Consider the following 18,399-nt stretch of genomic DNA (forward strand, 5'->3'; position numbering starts at 1 on the left):
ATATATATATATATATAATATATATTGAATGCTATTAATATATTTTTATAAATCATGATAAAAATGAGAAAATATTTAGTTATTATTTCAAATTATTTGCCAAATTATTATCCTAGAATAGCCCCTTTTATATATATATATATATATATATATATATATATATATATATATATATATATATATATATATATATATACATATATATATATATATATATATATATATATATATATATATATATATATATATATATATATATATATATATATATATATATATATATAATTTATAAAGTCTTTAATTAAAAATCTTATTTTTTTTTTTATAAAAAAATACTTAAAAACTTTTAATAGCATATTCATTGGTATTCTATAAACAATAAACTTTATTGTCTTGTGATTATATGCAATCTTTGTTCTTTTTATTTTAATCTATGTTCTTTGTAAATTGATGTTTAATTCAAAAAAAAGAAAAGTTTTAAATATCAAAAGCTTCTTTTTTTCTTCTTCTGGATATTAAAATATAAATTTACTTACAACTAGTCAATTATTTTTTGTTAGTGGTCCTTATTTTGTCAACTTTATTTTGTGCACAGTTTGTCATTTTAAAATTATCATTTGTAAATGAAAAGTAACTTTAAAATGCATTATATATATAATATTTATAAACATGTATTAAACAAATATATGTTAATAAAAGCATATAATAAACAAAGTAAAAAGTTCATGAAATTTTTTTACATAAAAAAGTTATATGTATATTTGTTTACTATTCTTTCCTTTTCAAATTTTTTTTTTAGAAACTGATTAAATAATAATTTAGGTTTTATATAACTAAAAATGGAAAACAAGCATGAACTAGAGATTATAATTGGTGAACCAATAGCTATAAAAGTTTTAGATACTTGTGTTGGAACGGTAATATTATAAATAGTGTTTTGTAAAAGAAAAAATATTGACATGTTGCTAAGTTACATATTGATATATAATTTACTATTCTGTGTATAGTTATTTATATGTTTAATAAAATATATGCTTTGTATTGTTTTATAAAATATATTCTATTTATTTTTATTGCATACTGTAACATTTAGTCACAGTTAATTTTTTTTTTTACGTATTTTTATCTAGGATAATCGGCGTTACTACAAAATTCAGTGGCAGGCTACTTGGGAAACTGAGGAAGATATTTTATTGAAGTATCAGACGCTTGTTGAGGAATATTGGAAATTTTCAACTCACCAAAAGCTGGGAATATTAAATATGGAAGCATCAGTTTTATCAAAAACAATTGAAAAAGGTGGTAAAGCTTCTATTTTGATTTATTGTTTTTTAAAATTTTATAGTATATTGATGATGCCAATGTTCTATAAGGGCTCTTTACCCAACATGTGTTGATTATAAACCTACTTTTAAACTATCAAAATTGGATTCTTTTTGTTATCAGCATATTGATAATCCTTTTGTAAAGCAGTTTATATACTTTAATTTAGTTGCTTCTTTTTTACCAATAATTACTCAGGCACTTATTACAACAACAACAAAAAATCAGTTTTGTAGCACAAAATACATTTTTTATGTAGCATTTCTTATTTTGATATCAAATATGAAACCCATTATTCACCATCATTTTATGTTGTAAAGATATTTGGACTCAAACTTTCCCAGTTGTGGTAAAATATTGTAATAAAAAATTATTTAAAAGTATGTCATTCTGGGTCTCAAAAGTAGCGTATTTTCATAGATTTTAAAGTAATATTTGTTTGTAATTAGAAATAAATACTTTTTGTATTATTGCTAAAAAACATTTTTGTTAAAATTGTTCAAGGAGTCTTAAGCAATTTTTCACAATATGCTATTGTCAATAAATTTTAATTAAAAATATTTGTTTACTAAAATTTCTTTAAAATATAATTCTTTTGAGAAATATAACAATTTGTTTAATTGAAAGAATGTTGTTAAATATTTGTATATTATTTTAACCGATGAAACTTCAACTTGACTAATAAAATTAATTATTTAGAATTAGCTTTCCAGGGTCTATTCTAGACAAACTAGTTTGTCATTTATTTTAAAAAATAAACTCAAAATTGACATTAAAGAAAAAGTTCAGGCGATTCCCAAGTGCCAAGACAACTTGTGTTCATATCTTAAATAATCCTTAAAAATAAGTTTCATGTTAATTAAACTTTCAAAAACAATTTGTAAATGATAAATCATAATTTTATTATTTTAATTTACATTAATTTTTCTTAAGAATGTAATTCAAATATTAATTTTAAAGTGTACTCGGTGTAGTTAAGGTGATTTACAAAATATTTGAATTCTTTTATTTGGAATAAGCATGATTTTATCAGCGTAATATGTCCAAACAAGAGATAAAGATGTTTGTTTTTTTTTGCTTCAAATTTTTTAGTATTGAAAGAAACTTTTTTTTTATATATATATATAATTTTCGAAACCTTTTTACTACCCCCAATAGTGAATCTATAGAACATGATTTTGGAATCTTTAGATCACTTTCGCTCATTGGCGTTAACATGAATTTAGTTAAAGTCCTTTAAGAAAGTGCCTTATAGCCCACTATAGATCCTAGTTCTAATCGGTTCTGACATATTAACTATAGATTTATAGTTATCAAAATACAATACTTCTATCAATTTTCACAAAAAATACTAGAACTCCAACCAAGAAAGAGTTTATAAATAAGAAAAATTGCTAATAAACGATCAGAACAGATCATATTATTAAACTATTATGTTCATTTTACCTAAACATCGTATTTATTTGAAATTTTATCCAAATTTGGACAAACGGTTGTGATTTTTAAAAGATTTTTTTAAAAAAAAAAGAATATTCAGTCTGGGTTTTTTTGCTACAAACATTTATATTTTATGATACCGCAAAATTTATCATTTTAATTTTTTTCGTCTTTTCATAATTCACAGACCTGGCCATTTAATGGAAATATGTTGTAGTCAACAAAATATCATACAGGCGCTATAATATTTTAAAATAGTCTTAAGTACACTGAGTAACAAAATGTAACTGGTGATGGTGGTTCAGAATTTTGCTGTGTGTGAGTGGAGAGGGTAATAAAAATTTATGGAAGGGGTTTTAAAATTACAAAAAAATTCAATGTTGTTTGATGATTATTATGTTTAGATAAAACTAAATGTTATATTCTAATTTTGAAGAATATTTAAATTTGTCATTAAATGTAGGGTCAAATCATTATGTTTCAGCCAATGGCCTGTGGGTCGCCATATCTGATTTTCCGAATTTTTACATATTGTTATGTGCATTATGTAGATAGGTTAAATTTGAAATTTCAGACTTCCAAGTACAATGGTTCAGAAATTATAGCCTTGACACAGTGGCCCCCTCAAAACATGACACAGTGGCCCCCTCGATTTACAAATGGTCAAAACAGACTACTTTAGAGCTGTATAACTTTTTTCTCACGTTCAACAAGTGTTTCATTTTTTCTAGAACTATTTTCTGGATAGTTCTCTCTTTAAAAAGGTGGTTTTTATTACCTTGTGTTAAATTAGAAAAAAATTATGACCTCCTCAACTTTGGAAAAAATCCTAAAATTACAAAAATATGCCAAAATGAAACTAACTGTAGCATTATTCTATTCATCCGCAAGTCTTTACAAATAAGTTTTATGATTAGCTACTACTGTCTGCAATAAATGGGCAAAATATAGGCACCTTGTTGCCGTTTAGAACTCAAATGTGTCTAAAAGCAAAATATCCACTCGCCTAAAAAGTCCATTTTGAAATGCTTGTAAATTTTTCTAACACTTTGTTTTGATCTAAGATTAACAACATATAAGACCATTAGACCCAACTATCTGAAAATGCAAACATTATAAACTTGTCAAATATATACCAAAAATGCCAGCATTTTTAAATAACCCTATTTTTCAATTATCAACAGTTGAATGTGTTACTAGAAACCAGTGCCCCTCTTATCTGCCAACTGGCCTATGTGAAGGGTGCAACTAATTATAAGTCATTTCTTAATAAAAATAAAAATATGGTTGGTTGTCTCTCCTTGATCTGATCTTTACAGTAGATAGGAGCACAAATAAATGGGGCAGTAACTTTTAGAGACCTTCATTATGGTTCAAATGAAGGTCTTTAAGTTAATATAGATATTTAGATACCTAATATTTAAAGATCTAAATTACTTTCGAAATGAAACCATTATCATAACCCCCCTCCTTTCATTAGTGCCACCCCAAATCCCCTCCCCTCCCCCTCACATTAGTTAGTAGGAGGGGGGGGGTCCAGACCACTGATTAACTGTAATAAAAATAGAAGTTAAAGAAATAATGGTTTCATTTTTAAAAAATTAATTATTGCAGGGCTCAAATTAACATAAAAAATCTAATCGCGATTTTTTTGTTGCTCATAACCCCTCCTCCACTCCCGCCGGAGGGGAGGGGGCATTATTTATTTTAACTTATTTATAATAACATATATAATAAGTCTCATTTTTGCATAAGATGTCATAACATTTATGTTCAGCGGTTGTAAAGTAGCTTTAGTTATAATTTACATTATTACTACTAATATGTTGCATTAAATCTAACAGCTGTATTTTTGTAAAATTAATGAACTTGATATAATCTTCTTTTAATTAATTATTTGATTTTCTATTTTATTTACATATTTTAAACTGTTTAAAACAACTAGAATATTTAATTTTCTATAAATTTTTAACAGTAAAAAAAACTATTTAAAACTCTAACAAACCAATCTTTAAATTTGAAACAGTTATAAAAAACTATTAAAAATGACGAAAACATTATCGTGATAAAATGTTAAAACTTAACATTTTCACGAAAACCCGCACAATCACAAACAAGAATGATAATTAAATTCTTATTAAGTAAGTTTTCTTATCTAAGTAACCTTATCAAATTCCGATGATATTTCTATCTATTGCTTTTTCATTCAATGTATTTTTTAATAAAAGTTCACTTTTTTCATTCAATAAAATAAAGCAAAAGAAAAAAATGTGTCTAAATAATAGAATCTTTTACGATCTATTACTTTTTTTGATTGCTAATAGAAAAAGTATTAGATCGCAATCGTAAATATTTTGATCGTTTTGTAATCATTACACTAGTTTAATGCTTAGAATATTAAATTTTCTTCCTCGCTTTCACTTTCTTTCAAATCCGATATTGTAACTGTCGCTAGATCAATGTCTGTTTTTCCTGACTTTCTTTTTTCCGGATAACGAAGAAAATTTGCTGACAATCATCTAACTTTATCATTATACCATTCGTCCATAACAGTATCAGTTTCAAATTTGTCAATCTCAGGATCTTCTTCACTTATCCAAAGTAGAGATTCTAAGAGATCTCGTCTAAGACAACCTCTCCAGTCATTTTTTCCATCGCTTTAAAAAACCCTTTAACTCTGCTCTCTTTGCTATCTGGGAGTCTGTTATCAATGATTTAATATGTGTCATAAACACACCATAATTTTCTAAAGCAATTTTCATTGCTTTATACTTGTGATCAATCCACCGAGTTCCACATGCTTTTGTTGGTTTCGGAACGCTATTACCCCAAGCTTCGGCTAATCCTTGTAGTTCTCGGTAGCGCTTTGGTGACTTTTGATACAAGTGATAAAGTTGTAAAAGTAGTTCGTCAAAAGTTTTGAAGGCAGATAAATTTTCAAATGCATCTTTTAAAGCAAGTTCAAGTCGATGGTTAAAACTGTGTACAACTTCCAGCCAAGGAGAACCTTCCTTTAGTAATGCGCCTAAACCAGCATAAGCTCCTAGATTAACGTTAGCTCCATCAAGATTTACACCCAATAGATGTTTATAAGAATTGGTAATACCAACTCTTGTAAAAGCGTCTGTTATACATTTTTTCAGGCCAATAGCATTAGAATTCTCTGCCGTTTCAATATATAAAAATTCTACTTTCGGACTTCCGTCTTTTAAATAAAGAATATAAATCAATTCCTGTTAGGATACAGCTGAATCTGTGCTTCCATCACAGAGAACACAGTAAAATCTACAATTTTTTAAACATTCAGTTAATTTGTTTTTAATTACGGTGCCAATGTAATCTGTAAATATTGCAGCTGCAAGTCAGTGCCATAAGAATTTCCTAAATTTGTAACCTTATTCTTCTTTTCTAATGCAATCAATTAAGGATAATCTGTGAATGGATGCTCTTGTTTTGCCTAGTAATACGCAATATTTAACTTTTTCCGTCAGTGAGTCAGTGTCTTTTATGGCCATTTTACGTAAACCACGCCCGATTGGAGTATTATGAATAACATGGTTAGATAATGAAACTGAACCTAATGTTGTTTGTTGATGAATTCGCGTTGCCTCTTTATGTTGCGCACTGCTTAAGTGCGATGCCAGTGAATCTTTTTTTATTGATATTGTTCCTGGTTTGATCCAGGTCATGGAAAACAATTTTGTTTGACTTATCCGTTTTTCAAATTGTTTACATAAACTGCATCTTAATCTTATAACTTCATTTCCATTTAAATTGTATTCTAACTCGCAATTAAAATGTTTTTCCCACTTTTTAACTGTAGATAATCTGCATCTGTGGTCCTTATTTGCATCCATTTATTGCTATTAATTTAAAATTAGCAAGTGTACTAACAAACTTTTAAGTTTTTTTTTAATAACTATTTAGAGTCTATATTGCCTTCAACTATTCTTCGCAAAATAAACTTATAAAAATATCATTAAATTTGTTCATAATGAATGAGCTAAATCGGAATAAAGCCCTTGAGAGTTCGAGTTAAGAAAGTGACTTTTCAATCAATTAACTTTTATTTCTTTTTTCAATCAAAATCTTTTATTTTTTGATTCGAATAGGTATTTAATCGTTTGTTTTTTATAAATTTTTCCTTCCTTAAACAATCGGTCTTTTTCTTGCATTTGAACATTTTTGCTAATTGATTTTCTAAATCTTTTATTTTTCTTTCTTTTACTTTATGCTCTGCTTTAAAAAAAAAATTATCGTTACAGAAGTCACTGCAGTTTTATACTGTAAAAGAACACTAAATATTCGCGAATAGAGTATCAGTCTTTTATAGTAAAAAAAGAATAATCACGAAAAAAAGAAAGATCACGAAAAAACAAATTTTAAGAAAAAACTAATTGCGAAGGTGCGAAAAGTAATTGCGATACGCTTAATTCGGGCCCTGTATTGGACATTTTTCTTACAGTATTTAATGTGTTTAGTTATTATGACTGACTTTTATAATAACAATTGTTATTTTCAAAATTATGAATACGTTTTCAAGAAGTGAACAAAAACAAATATTACCATATTTTTATTCATTTGGACAAAATGTGATTGTGTCAAGTATTAAGAAAATAAAACCAAAGAAAAATAAACATTCAATTGCATTATCACTAAATATTATTACATTGTTTTGAATAATTTATTTAATTAATTGTGGTATGAACTACCACAATTATTAAATAGTTAATTCAAAAGTTCTTTTTAATAAATAAGAAAAGGAAATAAAAATAGTTTTATGAGCTCAAAAATCCTATTAGGTGAAAGTGTGAAGCATTTTTTATTCATCACAAAGTCTGTAATTCTATATTAGATAAGTTTTTGCTATCACTACAAACTTTATACTTTTTTGTTAAACTTTTTCCTGTTTTTAATCATTGTTAGTAAGATTAAATTTATTATGTGATCTGAAGTATGTATAGCTTGAATGAAAATATCAAATAAATGTCAAAGTTCAGCTGCATCTTTAGTAGCCCCTAAGGCCTAGTGGAGTTAAGTAAAGTTAAAAAAAGTGATGTTATAAAATTTCTTGATTTAATTTTTTTAGTTATTCTATTGAATTTTGTTTAGATAAATTTATACTTTTTGTTTTTTTAATTATGAAAAAAAAAAGTGTCATTTAATACACTTGTTACATGATTAAAAAGCAATATTTGATTTGTTGCAATATTTTTAATACTTTTTTTGTGTTTAAGGCCTAACACTAAAATAAAATTTATTTTGGTGTTAGACTCTAAACACCTTGCTTGTAATGTTACACTATCTGATTTTGTCAGTTACTCTACATTATATATTTATGTTTGTTATTTAATGCTAAACTCTAGTTATGAAAAAATTAATTAAATTTTAGTAAATTTACCTGAGCTGAAAGAAGTTTCTGTTTCTGATAATGTTCAAAAAAAACCTCCACCTTTAATGCCTGAAAAATACCAGTATGTTAATCGCCCATTTCAATGTGAAATTTGCTTGCGTTGCTATACATCAGAAAAGAAGATGAACGAGCATAAACACAAATTGCATTTAAATAAAGCCTTTTATCAATGTACATATTGCACAAAGGTATTTGTGACGAGTCGTAATTTGCAAAATCATATGAATAGACACACTGGTATCGGACCGCATTTGTGCTTGGGATGTTCAAAGCATTATATGACAGAGCAAGCATTAGAGCATCATAAAAGGTGACATAAGTTTTTTAATCTGTCTTAGTTTGCCATTGCAACTTTTATAATCAGTAACTTTTGTCACCTGCAGCATCTAAAAGCTTTTGAAATACTAATTAAATTTGTGAATTTTGCTTAAAAATAATAATATATATTCATAATTTTTATTGTTAATTCATATTTGGTGATACTCAAATCATATTGAAAAGTTTTTATAATCATTCTTATACATGGCTCATTTTTTCCCTAAAATATTATGTCATAAGTATTTGTCCTACAAAAATTTTAGGCTAATTGAGCAATATTTACAAGCCAATCCATTATCAACTTCACTGTCTACGCATTGCAATTTTTATTCAACTTTGATATGATTTACTTAGTTTACTTTACTTTAAATAATTTACTTATGTGCTGAACTCTAACTTTTAATTTATTTATTTTCATTTTAAAGGTGTTAATGATTTGACATTGAACTGAAATTAAACCGTCAAACTTAATTAATAAACTGTAAATTTGAACTATAAAATGGCTTCATTCAGTTTGTGATCTGACCTACAGAACTGGCTAAATGGAAAGCTAATTTGTCAGGAAGATATATCATAACTATAATCAAAGCTGCATTAGAACTATCTTGGTAAAAGTACACAAAAAATAAAATTGAATGTGACTAGAAAAAAGAAGACCAGTTTAAAGGTAACCTTCAATTATTATTTGATCGCAACAAAGGATATGGTTACAGAAATATACAACAAAGAAGGTTGTCAGTTCCTTTGCATGCAAAGAGAAGTTTTTTAATGCAGCATGAGTGAAGTAGATGTTAAGAAAGTCCAACACATGCAAGATGGGTGATAAGTTATTTGCACACTGAAGTTTAAGTTGACTTCTTGTAAATTTTCTCTTCATCATTCATCATTCCTATATTGATGAATGGCAACCCTCTCAGTGATTCCTCTTCTTTACATCTACTTGGATTATCATTTACTACTGATCTTTTATGAAAGCCATATATTCAATCGATTCAGGCTGGTTCTTCTAATGATGCTCTGTCTCTTCTGAACAAGGTCCAAAAACGCATAGTTAGCTTAGTTAGACCTATGAAGTTAGATTTGACTCTATTTGTCAGCCTTCAACTCAATATAAGTTAACTTTTTGTACGTATATCACCGATTTGACTTTGTTTGTCAGCCTTGTTTATGCTAACGGAACAAAGCAACACTTAAATCTGAGCCTTTCTCTATGCCATTGAGTTTTTATTTAATCTGTCTGAACAAGACTGTTGCCAAAAAGGCATATCAAGCATTTTTAAGGAACCTCTTTTTCAACATTTGGCTTGCTTTTCCTTTTTAAATAATAAAGTATCAGCATTAATCAATGAAAATCCACATTAACCAGCATTAGCAGGTGCTTCTGAGGATGTAAAGTTCACAAATTATTAACAGTTAAAACTGGAGAATCTGATGTTAGAAAATTTGATATCTAAGATAGAGGACATCTGATTCAGTCTTCATGATTCAGAGAACATCTGACCAGTCTTGGTTTTATGAGCTGGGTGCATACATGACATGTGTAAATGATGTAGTTAGAATGTAAATCAGTCTTATTGAGAATTTCAATAACACTGAAAAGAATGAGGAACATAAACAGTTTATTCTTTAATCGGTTTTAAACCATGTAATGCTTTTTTCAACTTCATTGAAGTCTTAGATTATCTACTGCAGAACAGTTTATCTAAAAACTGTGACATTTTAAAACTACTGTTAATAAGAAAATATTTAAAAAAACTGTTAATAAAAAAATCTTAAATTTATATATTCAGTTTTAAGTTACAATAATTTACAGTTTAAATCTTTAAATATGGTCTTCAGACAAATAAATTTACCAATGTTATTTATTAGCATTATCAAAGTTGAGCTCTCTTAAACAATCAAATTAATTAGAGTTTTGATAGATTAAAACTTTTAATAGATGAACTCCTGGAGAAACTGTATTAAAGAAATCTAAAGTAAAATGCCTTTACACACATATGAACCATGAATTATTTATTTTCAAAGTTGCTTTACTAATGTTAAACTTCTTCCAAGAAGCATAAAGGCACTTCATATTTATATTTATCAAATGAATATTTTCAACAAAAGTTTAGAAAACTTTGAAGGTTTTCAAAAATATTTTTTGTAAAATATTAAGTCAATATAATACTCAATCTGCAGAAGGGTTTATTGGAAAAAACAGTAGACTAAAATGTTTTTTTGCAAAGATGTTTTTCTTCCTGTGTCAGGAATCATTTTTTCTATGATATATTAATATATATCATCTTTTCTATGATGTTTTTTATATTGACGACCTTCAAATCTCTTTATATAAAAATAGTAACGCAAGTCTTTTAAGCATAAACTTATTGAATCTTTTGTTTAAATTTTTCAATAAACAACTAAAATATAGATGATATAAAAAATAAATATAATTTAAGCATTGAAAAATAAGCACGTGGAAGTTAATAGATTTATAAAATTAAAAAAAAAATTAATAAATTTATAGATTAAAAATAAATTTATAAGTATTATTAAATAACAATAATTGAAGCTATCAAATTAATTATTTAGCTATTATTCATATAATTTTTTTCAAATAATATTTTTATTAAAAAAGTTTTTTTATTTTTATTTCGTTTTTGAAAATGATTTTTCATGCCTTTTTGTTAATGGTTGAAATTTTTACTTTAGATCCTGCAATGGATTAGTAGAGAAAGAATTTCATTGCAAAATATGTGGTAAAGCTTTCTCAACAAAACCTCATCTAACATTTCATATGAAAATTCATTTACCTGATAATCAAAAACCATTTCAATGTCAATTTTGCCCTCGTACTTTTGCATATAACCATGATTGTATCCACCATATGCGTTTGCATGTTGGGGAAAAACCTTTCAAATGCACTGAGTGCAAAGAAGCTTTTCATAGGAAATCATATTTAACAGAACATATGTTTCTTCATACTGGAATATCCAAGTACAAATGTTCAGATTGTGAGGTATATTTGATACTTAGATAGCAAGTTTATCAAGTAATATTTTTTTCAACTTTTTTATTTATAAACAATACAAAATGTCAGGTATGCATCATACTAAATAGGGTAGATATTCTCAAACATATACTTACAGATGGTTTTTAGAAATGGAATGGTTTTACCAGAGTAAGAATAGAGCACAGATTTTGTTTCAAATCAAATAAAAAGTTAATAAAACTGTTTGTTTAATGTTAACAATTGATTTTGGTCAACTATTTATCGTCCATCATGAATGTAGGCAACTGTGTGTATGAGAAAGAAAGTATGTATGTATGTATGTATATATATATATATATATATATATATATATATATATATATATATATATATATATATATATATATATTCAGTCTTTTTTTCAATCAAATTCAGTCAAATTCAGTCTTTTTTTGTCCTCATGAATACACACAGTTGCCTACATTTTTATATATATACATATATATATATATATATATATATATATATATATATATATATATATATATATATATATATATATATATATATATATATATATATATATATATATATGTATGTATGTATATATATAAAAATGTAGGCAACTGTGTGTATTCATGAGGACAAAAAAAGACTGAATTTGTTTCCTAAAAAACTCCACAAACAATAAAGTTTTCGAACTGAAATTTTCAGGGTATATTAATATTCTTGTTTGGCAGGGTTTAAAAAAAATATTTAATACCTCGTTCATGCTGAAAATAAAACATTAAAACACAAGATATACTTTATCCATAAAGTAAATCACACTAAATTTTACTTTAAAATAGAAATAGGATATTATTGGTTTCTATACAGAGGTTTGAAGTAGTTAAAATTCAAAAACCCATTCTGTTAAATAAAAATCTCTGCACGAAAGAACTAATGATCTTATTTTTATTTAAAAATTAAATACAGCATGACCTACTTTATGGACGACCCCTAATAAAAATCTCAGACAAAAACTTTCTATTTTTTTAGAATAGCCAAAAATAGCTAAGTAAGAGAAGAAAAAATTCAAAACTCAAAAACCCATTCTGTTAAATAAAAATCTCTACGCAAGAGAGCAAATGGTCTTATATATACTTTTTTTTTTGTTTATATTAAATTTTTTATTATATTGTAAAATGTTTTTTCAAGAAAAAAATAATTGCAAAGATGCAAAAGCATATATATATATATATATATATATATATATATATATATATATATATATATATATATATTATACACATAACTCAGAGTTTCATGCAAAATCCAATCATTAGACATTACAAACAACTGTAACAACAACAAGTGGTTCTGCCCTATCAATAACTTCTTCTACGAAAGAATAGGATTTGAAAATCCCATATTTTTGATTTCCCAAATAGATCTAGAAAGTTTTATGGAATTCAATTTACTTTCATAAAAGAAAGGAAGTTTTTAAGTTTGTACCAGCAAATTTTTAATATGTTCTTAATTAAATATTGCCAATACAGTTGGATATCAGTTTTTGTATGGATTTAGTAATACTAGGGGGTGTTTAGAGTTTATGTGGATATATAATGGGTGGTCGCCTGGTTTTTTGTATGGCTGGAAAGTGTTTTTCTGATAGGTTGATGGTAACATTGATATATTTTTCATTTTTTAAGTTGGTTTTTATTGTTAGTTTTAGATGAAACTTCTCCTTAAAAAAATGAACAATGTTTTTCTTAATTCTATTGGATTGTGGTTCATTAATCCCATGAAAACAGCAAATGCCATCATCTCTATATAATCCAACAGATTGTATGTTTTGTTTGTCTTAAATTTTGCAGAACCATTTTATCACGTCATTTGTATTAGGCCATTCTTTTACAAGGGTGACGTTTTCTCACTTTATTGTTGATGTTTTCCAGTAAAGTTTTACTTTCCAAGTTCTGATTTAGATGGATTAATTAGTTGAAATATTTTTAGGAAAATCATCTTAGTGATCTTTTATGTTTATAAACATGGTATTTGTTGCGAGATACTCCATTCTGTTGTTGATACCTAAATCTTTAGCAATTACTTTAGCCGCTATATTAATGTTATTGTATTGCGAATTATCAGATTTTTTGTAAGTTCTTGTTTCGCTTTTATTAAAAAGTTTATTATAAGAAGATTTTTCATATTTGTAAATATTATGTGATTTATTTGCAAAAAGAAACATTTTTTCTGATGATTTAATTTTGCAAATGTTGTTATTTAGTAAAATCTTGCCCTAACATAACCAAAATCAAGATTTAATGGTTTAATCCTCCATTTTCACAAGATGTAAGAAACAACATTCCAAAAAGTGTTGTAAATCTAATCGTAAAGCATATTCTAAATGCACATAATTTTTACAAAATCTATGATAAGAATAACTTAAAAATCAGTTAAAGCTGTCTTCCAAACATCACCAATATTTTTAATTCATACACTAAAAAAATATCATCTGTTTTTAACAAAAATGTTACAACATTCAACTGCTGGCAATATTCACAATATCTTTTGCAAGGTATGTGTCTTAGTAAAAATACAATTCATGTCTGCAGCGTAAAAACATTACTGAAGCCTAAGGGTTTTAATTAAATTAGTTTAATGGAGCGCACCTTAAAAGATCACTGGTACAAATGCAAAATCTTCCTTCCTTTTACAAAAATATATCTGGGAAAAATATCGAAAATAAAGGATTTTGGAATGCTATTTTTATGTGGAATTAATATCAAAATGCAGCCACAAAAATAAATTTGTTATCTGCAACTTTAATGCTATCCACTGTATTGTTTTTATGTATATAATTTTTGTTGTTATGGTTGTTTGTAATGTCTGATGATTGCATAAAGCGTAAATCTTCGAGTCATGTTTCAAATTTAATTGTAGTTATTTATTATTATTATTCTATTATATTATAATATATTAATATATATACATATATATATATATATATATATATATATATATATATATATATATATATATATATATATATATATATATATATATATATATATTAAAAAATGGTTAAAAATATACTTACAAAATACTTATTGAATAAGAGTAAGAATACATTAATGTGATTGACTAGATGGATTTTTTTTTTTACCAATTATCAAAGAAACTTTGTTTAATATTTATGACAGACAAAAAATTTGATAGGTAAATTAAATTATTAACAATTTGATTCCATTAACTATATAATTTATTATTGGTATAACTATTATTATTATTATTATAGCTACTATATTTGTTATTAACTTCCATTTATTTTGTTATTTAGAAATACTTTAAAACTCAGCAAATGCTTCAAACTCATGTAAAAAATGTTCATATTCTTAAAACAGGCGTTTCTCATGACAATAAGAAAGCAAATAAAAATAGAGGAAGGTACAGGTAAGTGTTTTGCAAACTATAAATAAAGAAATTTAAATAAAGTAATTATGGTTATCATATTAAATTATTTCTATAGTGCAAAGGTTATCATATGTGCACTATAGAAATAAGTTAATTGTATTTTTGTATTATATCTATATCTTATAAAATATAGGGATAACTTTTTACCCAACACAGAAGTCTATAAAACAAAAAAGGGACATAACATTTTTGATAATAAACTAATAATTAATCACAAAAACTCATTCATTTATCTCATTCAATTCATCTAGAGTCAGGCTTTAAATTTTACATGTTAGATGTAAATATCTTGAAGTATTTTATTTAAAAAATTTTAATACCTAATTATGCAAAGTCAATTAATACCTAAGTAATTTATAATAATATTTAATACCTAATTATGCAAAGTCAATTAATACCTAATTATTTTATAATATTTAATACCTAATTATGCAAAGTCAAGTTTATACTATATTTTAATATACAAATAAAAGTATAATAATTTCAATTCCCTTTTTTATTTTTCACAGAATTAAAAGTATAACAGAAAAAATTAGTTTTTTTTAACTAGAGTTTTTGTATTATACTAAAATTCAGTTTATGGTCTGTTATTTCATTTTTTCTTTGATATAATATTAGATTAATAAAATATTAGATCAACTATGTTAGAAAACAGCTGTTAGAACAAGCTATTATAGTTTAAATTAAAATTTAAAAAATTTTATTTTATTTTATTTTTTTTGTCTTTCCTGCAACATAATTTTTTTGTTTTATTTCTTTAAAAGATGTGAAGATTGCGGTCAAGTATTTCGTTTCATGAAAGAATATCATTACCATCTTGCTGTAAACCATGAAGATACATCTCATCTTGAAAATATAAACTATGAGCCGAAAATGGTTTATAAGTGTAAGAAATGTACCAAAACATTTCGGCGTTCTTCATCTTTGAAAAAGCATACAGAAACTCATAAGAAAGATATTTCTTCAAGTATTTCTTTGTGTGAAGATAAAACGGAGTTAAATGTAATTCAAAAAATAAACCCAATAACTATGAAGCATATTTTAGAAATTGGATGTGTTCTTAATGTCAATTCAAATGTTCAAATAATTCATGATGATTCAGACAAAGATTTAGGCTACAAAGACTGTAAAGTTTTTGCAAGGAATGAAAAACCTGTTGGTTTACATGAAGAAGTTCTTCATTGTTTTTCTGAAGATCAAGTTGATGTTACAAAAAATAATTGAGAATTTTTCTAAAATAAATGCTGATAGTGTTACATAAATTTAAAACATTTTATTTATGAAAAAGTTAAATACTTTTTTAGTTTAAAATTGCTATAAATTAGAACTGAGCCTTAGAGTATAAATCTGAAATTAAAAGTTCAGTCTCTTAATTTTTTATCAGACTTCATATAAAATACATATTTTATATGAAATCTGGAGTTTCAGAGTTTAAAAAGTTTCTATAATTTCTGTACTATATACACAATAATCCTGAATCTATCAAAGTAGACTAATATTAGCATAGAATTTTCATAACATATTTATATAGCATAGTCTACCAGTTTGAACCTATTGTTTTATTGCAATTCAGAACACCAGGTGTATATATGGGCAATTCCGCGAGAGTTGCGGTCGTAACATTTGACACACATTTATTTAAGCTATTAAAAATGGACAGAAAATGGAAATGACTTGAAACTTTCCAGAAATGTAAAATACTATCATATAATTTAGTATGCATAAGTTACAGCATAAAAGTCTTAAACTTTTTTCAAAAATTAACTCTAAGTAGCGTGACGGTCGTAACACCTATTTTTTACACCTTCTGAACAAAACAACTTTGTCAGGCTTAACGCAGCAAACGACATAGTAAAAAAAAATCTTTTGGTGTGTGTATTTAGCACATATTGATATTTTTCTTTGCTGAGTTTCATAGTTTATAATTGAAGTTTTACAAGCATTTTTATGTTGTTTTTTTTTTTATCATGACAGTTGTAACGAAAAATCCAATATTAGGAAGCAACAAATAAAACAACCCAATCAATGATTTAAGAAAAAAAGTATAAATGGTTATTTAAAACCATGTAAGTTGTGTTAAAAAAATGTATTATAACATCAAAGTGCTCAATTATGGTTTTACGATACAATTTTAAACACTGCACAACAGGACTGTAAATAAATGCCAAAACACGTTTTTATGACCCTTACACCTTTAAAACCATGTTATAGTATGATAAAATAATTTTTTTAATAACATTTTTGCTTAAACGTATTTTTAAATGTTAAAAATAAAGAGTATGTGTTTTCATAACTTGTTTGCTCTTTTTTTTTTCTTCCTCTTTTTCGCAGAATTGCCCATAGTATGTGTGTTTATGAGTATATAAAACTATATATTTGATTTATAAAAATATATATTTGATTGATAAAAATATATATTTGATTGATAGTAATATTCACTCTCAAAAATGTGTTAATTACCCAAAATTATATATATCAGCCCTTGGAATTAGGGTTGGCATTTGGTAATGCCAACCTAGCTGCCGACCTTAAAGTGTTTGAGGTTGGCAAAAAATAGCCAACTTTGTTTCTACTTTTTATGGTAACTTTTTTGTTTCTTTTTTTTTTTTTTTTTTGACCTCTAACAGATTGAGGTCAGAATTAGGAAAAATGAGGTCAGCAATTTATTGCCAACCTCTTTTTTCCTAATTCCAAGGGTTATATATATATATATATATATATATATATATATATATATATATATATATATATATATATATATATATATATATATATATATACATATACATATACATATACATATACATATACATATACATATATATATATATATATATATATATATATATATATATATATATATATATATATATATATATATACATGTATATATATATATATATACATATACATATATATATATATATATATATATATATATATTTTTCATATATGTATATATATATATATATATATACATACATATATTTATTTATATATGTATATGTATTTATGAATGTATATATTTGTGTATATGTGCATATATATATATATATTTGATTGATAGAATTAAAATTAACAATGGAGTATAATATGCCAATTCATAATAATTATGAAGATATGAGAAACAAGCCTAGGAACCATGGGTTTCCTTATGAAATGGACAATAATGGGAGACGATGTTCTCCTATGCGCAGACGTAGCAGATCTCCTAGGCAGCCTCGTTCTCCACGAGACCTTCAAAGGCGTGTTTTTGATGATTTTGTTGTTACAAGAGAATTTGAAAGAGATTTTCCAAGGCCTAGTAGAGGAGGATGGAACGACCGTGATAGAAATGATCGTAGACCAAATCCAAGAGATTTTCGAGATGATAGAAGAAGAGATGATTCAAGAAATAGAACTGATCCAAGAGAGCATAGATTTGTAATTTTTTTAAATAGATATATATATCTTTATATGTGTGTTTTCATATATGTAG

General features: G+C 25.6%; 2 protein-coding genes across 3 annotated transcripts in view; both read left to right on the forward strand.

Annotated features, from left to right (window-relative positions):
• Positions 1–793: 793 nt before the first annotated feature.
• Positions 794–16,232, forward strand: LOC101238842 (zinc finger protein OZF). Of its 2 annotated transcripts, none has more exons than XM_065800918.1 (6): positions 794–917; positions 1,131–1,302; positions 8,153–8,483; positions 11,186–11,492; positions 14,788–14,900; positions 15,686–16,232. In XM_065800918.1, exons 1-6 carry the CDS (start codon positions 840–842, stop codon positions 16,143–16,145), a joined length of 1,461 nt encoding a protein of 486 aa, XP_065656990.1. In that variant the 5' UTR covers positions 794–839; the 3' UTR covers positions 16,146–16,232. The 2 variants fall into 2 exon arrangements, with proteins under 2 accessions (XP_065656990.1, XP_065656991.1); XM_065800919.1 differs by having other exon boundaries at positions 1,131–1,299.
• Positions 16,233–17,990: 1,758 nt separating this feature from the next.
• The window catches only part of LOC100200901 (RNA-binding protein 10), a 31,302-nt gene continuing 30,893 nt past the window's right edge, over positions 17,991–18,399 (forward strand). Inside the window, exon 1 of the mRNA XM_065800920.1 lies at positions 17,991–18,344. Within this exon, the coding sequence (XP_065656992.1) occupies positions 18,003–18,344 (342 nt within the window). The 5' untranslated portion in view covers positions 17,991–18,002. The remainder of the gene's footprint in view (positions 18,345–18,399) is intronic.

Source organism: Hydra vulgaris, chromosome 07 (assembly GCF_038396675.1).
Source record: "Hydra vulgaris chromosome 07, alternate assembly HydraT2T_AEP".
In the NCBI taxonomy this organism is placed as follows: Eukaryota; Metazoa; Cnidaria; class Hydrozoa; order Anthoathecata; family Hydridae; genus Hydra; species Hydra vulgaris.

Coding starts and splice junctions, on each gene's coding strand:
- LOC101238842 (XM_065800918.1), top strand. CDS start 840: ATGGAAAACAAGCATGAACTAGAGATTATAATTGGTGAACCAATAGCT. Junction 1,303..8,152: donor AAAAACAATTGAAAAAGGTG/GTAAAGCTTCTA, acceptor ATTAAATTTTAG/TAAATTTACCTGAGCTGAAA. Junction 14,901..15,685: donor AAAAATAGAGGAAGGTACAG/GTAAGTGTTTTG, acceptor TTTCTTTAAAAG/ATGTGAAGATTGCGGTCAAG.